The 4,661-nt window shown below is 49.2% G+C and overlaps 1 protein-coding gene across 1 annotated transcript in view; it reads right to left on the bottom strand.

Moving 5' to 3' along the window:
• The window catches only part of LOC106002047 (B-cell lymphoma/leukemia 10), a gene marked incomplete at its 3' end in the record, with an annotated part of 9,276 nt that extends 8,724 nt beyond the window's left edge, over nt 1-552 (bottom strand). Inside the window, exon 1 of the mRNA XM_013036971.1 lies at nt 263-552. Coding sequence (XP_012892425.1) covers nt 263-319 — 57 coding nt within the window. The remainder of the gene's footprint in view (nt 1-262) is intronic.
• Between the last annotated feature and the right edge of the window lie 4,109 nt (nt 553-4,661).

Genomic DNA, 4,661 nt, shown 5'->3' on the forward strand with positions numbered 1-4,661 from the left:
GGGGGGGGTCGCGGGGGCCGCGTGTGGGAAAGAAATGACTGCGAGGAAACCTGCTGCTGAAGGTCTGAGAGTCTCCGCCCGGCTTAGGTGGGTATCGTTACCATGTTGGGGTGGGGGCCATCCACCGAGGGCCCCGTGTGCAGGGACGGCGCCGGGGTCCGAGCCTGGCCGGACCTGTCGCTCTTCCCACCCGCAGTCTGGGGTTCGGCTTTCCTCTCCCGCCCGCCCCGCCGGACCCGGGCCGGGCAGCGCCAGTACTCACGTCCTTCTTCACTTCCGTCAGGTCCTCCTCGGTGAGGGACGGCACGGTGGGCTCCATGGCCGAGTGGGGAAGAGGACGCCTACTTCCGGCTCTGAAGTTGGGGCCGCCCTGCCCTGCCTGGGGGGGCTTCGGCCTCCGGGTCACGGGGGATCACGGACGGCGGAGCAATCGGGAGCAGACAGCCGCCCCTCGGAAAACAAAGGGACTCTGGGGGTCAAACCGAGGCGCTTCCGGCTCCGCCTCCCGGACTGGCAGCGCTCGAGACTTCGGTGTCCCAACTCGGGGTTCAGGACGCAATGACTTCCCTCTCCGAGAGGCTCGGGGCGGGGGGGGGGGGGGGGAAGGGGGGGGGGGGAGGAGGGAGGCACCGCCTCCCGGCAGGGCAAGGCCTGCCCTATCTCTGTGTCAACCAATCAGCGCCAGCCTGTTTGACTCCTGTGCCAACTTCCCCACCCTCACATTTATTTGATACCAAGTCCTGACACTTCTATTTCACTAGGTGCATCTAGAGTTATGCTTTATGTATCTCCATTGTTTCACCCTGATTCAAATCTCTTATCTTTTACTACATAAACTCTAGAAGTCTCTTCACTTGATTCTCCTCAGTCCATAGAATATGGAGAAGGATCTTTACAAAAATGTTTGAAGCAGGTGAGGACCAGGGGTGTTTTGTTCAGTACTATAAATATTCCCCAGAGTGCTAGGGAGATGATGTTTTGGACAGATGCAAATTCATTGCACTTATTTTGTAATTTAAAATGATTATTTTGCTGGGTGCTGGTGGCTCACACCTGTAATCTTAGCTAGTTAGGAGGCTGAGATCTGAGGGTGGAGGTTCAAAGCCAGCCAGGGCAGGAAAGTCTGTGAGACTCTATCTCCAATTAACCACCAGAAAACTGGATGTTGAGCTGTGGCTCAAAGTGATAAGAAAAGCTCACTGATAGTGCCTGGGCTCTGAAGCCCCATGACCACCACCACCAACAACAAAAGATGATCTAATGTCCTGTAGAGCACATGAGCAGCAAAGATGGCGCTGGGAGGGAGTTGAGTGGGCAGAGCCCGATTTTCTTTACATTCAGCGAGTAACCAGCCCGTGGAAGCTTAGGTGCATGACAGGGTGTGACCTTGACAGTGATTGGTTCCTCTTCCTCCCGTCATGCCACCCGCTCTTTTTTGCTTTTAAAAGGGCTTGCTGTGTGGTAATAAATGAGTTCCGGCTAGACTTGAGTCCCCGCTGTATCTGATTGTCTCCTGGGCTGAGGGGAGCTGGGCAACAGGCGAGCAGCCGTACTTACCTTTCCTGGGACGGACAAAGACCCAACAATGTCCAAGTCTCTTTATTGGTGAAATTGAGCTTCTTGAAATTATTTCTTCATTTTTGAATGGTTAAAACCAATTATATTAACCTAATACCATGTAATCCAGTATTAATTCATGCAAGCCCAAACTCAACTAAAAAGATGTTCTAAATATTAGATGAGGAAGGGGCGGATGAGATAGTAAAAAGTGGGAATTCCCAGGAAGTTTAGTGATAGCAAAGCACACCCACAGTTATTTGAGAGGATACTTTACTAAATCCTCAGTAAATGCCTGGAACCTCGAACAGATACACAAACACTGTGGTACTATAAAAGCCAATACAATAAATGAGATAACTATTAAATGACTAGAGAACAGGTAAGACACAGAATGTTATACACTGGAAAAAGGGATAGTTTATGCCCCTAGCTAAATGGAGTGAGATGTCACAGAATTTCATCACATTACTTAAAATAGTACACAATTTAAAATGAGGATTTCTGGGATTTTCAGTTAAATAACTAAACACATGTAACTCAAACCACAGAACAAAACCACTCATCAAGGCAGACACTACAAAGGGAAAAGCAAGCAACTTTTGATGAAGGATGGTAACCGAAAAGTTCAATTTCTGATAACACAGGAGAGTAATTTGCAGGAGATAAAAACTAGATTTCCAACATATATTAAGAAATAAAAGCTTAGCCAGGTGCTCAAGGTTCAGACCTATAATCCTAGTTATTCAGGAGACTGAGATCTGAGGATTACAATTCAAAGCCAGACCAAACAGCAAAGTCCATGAGACTCTTATCTCCAATTCACCACCAGGAAACCAGAAGTGGAGCTGTTACTCAAAATGAGAGTGTCAGCCTGGAGCAAAAAAGCTAAAGGACAGCATCCAGACCTTAAATTCAAACCCCAGGACCAACCAAAAAGAGCAAGCAAGCAAGCAAGCAAGCAAGCAATTTTACAGTTTCCTCAAGGTTATGGTTTTCAAATACAGGTATTAATTGGAATGGCAAAAAGGGACCGCATGAATGCATCAACAAAAGAACTACAAAAGCCTGGAAGCCAAACTTCATATTGGTATTCTGATTATTCCCTCCTGGTGGTAATCTATCAGGTTCTGTCTTAATAAGTTGTAAAATGAGAAGAGCAAGAGTCTTCCTCAGAGGTTTGTTGTGAGGATGAGGGAAAAACTGTACGACACAAAATCTGCAACATAGTAGATGTACTTCTTAAAGTTCTTGTCTTTACTGACATCTTGAATAAGACAACACTTATTTATTCTGTTGTAATTATAAATTTCCCCATCTTAACTAGAATATAAAACATTGGCCTGACCTTTTTTTTTGTTTTAATCCTTTCAGGCCAAAAGGTATTTTCCATACAATAAGTACTCCATAAATTCCTGCTGAAAGAGAGGCACAAATCCCAGTCACATCCCATTTCCTACTGCTGATGAGTAATACCAAGTATAAAGATGAGAACAGTGTAGTAAACCTTTTAAGGATGGATGAGAAAGGGACTTGAGGTTCATGAACATTCAAACACTAGCTGTCAAGTAATCCTAGTTACTTAGGAGGCTGAGATCTGAGGATCCAGATCTGAAGCCATTCTATGAGACTCTCAACCAGCAAATAGCCAGAAGTGGAGCTATGGTTGAAGTGGTAATGACAACTTTGAATGAAAAAACTAAGGGCCCAGGAGGCCCTGAGTTTGAGTGCTAGGACTGGTACAAAAAACACCCCCTCTCCTACACCAGAAAAAGGTGCTTTTGTGAAAGTACTGCAATATTAAGTAATAATACACTTCATGTTGCATTTCTGTTTTTAATTGGAAATAATGTGGTACCTTAGTGGTGTCATCTAAGCCCCATGTGGCAAAACAAGTAAAATATTTGCTTTTTTGCTTGTCACAAATCACACTTCAACGAAATCATTCTTTACCAACTTAAGGTTTTGTACTGCTCTGCCTCACCCAAGCAGAAGAATATAATTTAGTTCTTGAGTTTTTTCTTTTTTTTTTGTAGGTCGTGGAGCCTGAACTCTGGGCCTGGGCTTGTCCCTCAGTTCTTCCGCTCAAGGCCAGCACTCTACCACTTGAGCCACAGCGTCACTTCCAGGTTTTTCTGCTTATGTGGTGCTGAGGAATCGAACCCAGGGCATCCTGCATGTGAGACAAGCACTCTACCACTGAGCCATCCTCCCAGCCCGCTACTGAGTATTTTCAACATTTGTCTGCAAATTAATTCTCAACTACAAGTGATCCCCAACCCCATTTAAATATGTGGGCGTCTGCTTATACTAGGGGAATTCCAGATGGCACTTTCAGCTGGCGAGGTCGCCCAGTTCCCTCTGCAAACCTCTCCCGTGTTTGCCCTTCTAGGATTCTTTCCCGGTCCAGCTTCGCTCCATGTTGAGATGGCAGCCTGGGTAGTCTGACTTAAGGATGAGCAGGAACCGCAACTCGGCAACAGAGCAGCTCCAAGTGAAGTGAGGGTGTGTGGGGGGGGGGTCGCGGGGGCCGCGTGTGGGAAAGAAATGACTGCGAGGAAACCTGCTGCTGAAGGTCTGAGAGTCTCCGCCCGGCTTAGGTGGGTATCGTTACCATGTTGGGGTGGGGGCCATCCACCGAGGGCCCCGTGTGCAGGGACGGCGCCGGGGTCCGAGCCTGGCCGGACCTGTCGCTCTTCCCACCCGCAGTCTGGGGTTCGGCTTTCCTCTCCCGCCCGCCCCGCCGGACCCGGGCCGGGCAGCGCCAGTACTCACGTCCTTCTTCACTTCCGTCAGGTCCTCCTCGGTGAGGGACGGCACGGTGGGCTCCATGGCCGAGTGGGGAAGAGGACGCCTACTTCCGGCTCTGAAGTTGGGGCCGCCCTGCCCTGCCTGGGGGGGCTTCGGCCTCCGGGTCACGGGGGATCACGGACGGCGGAGCAATCGGGAGCAGACAGCCGCCCCTCGGAAAACAAAGGGACTCTGGGGGTCAAACCGAGGCGCTTCCGGCTCCGCCTCCCGGACTGGCAGCGCTCGAGACTTCGGTGTCCCAACTCGGGGTTCAGGACGCAATGACTTCCCTCTCCGAGAGGCTCGGGGCGGGG

Source organism: Dipodomys ordii, unplaced genomic scaffold, assembly GCF_000151885.1.
Source record: "Dipodomys ordii isolate 6190 unplaced genomic scaffold, Dord_2.0 Scaffold2385, whole genome shotgun sequence".
NCBI lineage: Eukaryota > Metazoa > Chordata > Mammalia > Rodentia > Heteromyidae > Dipodomys > Dipodomys ordii.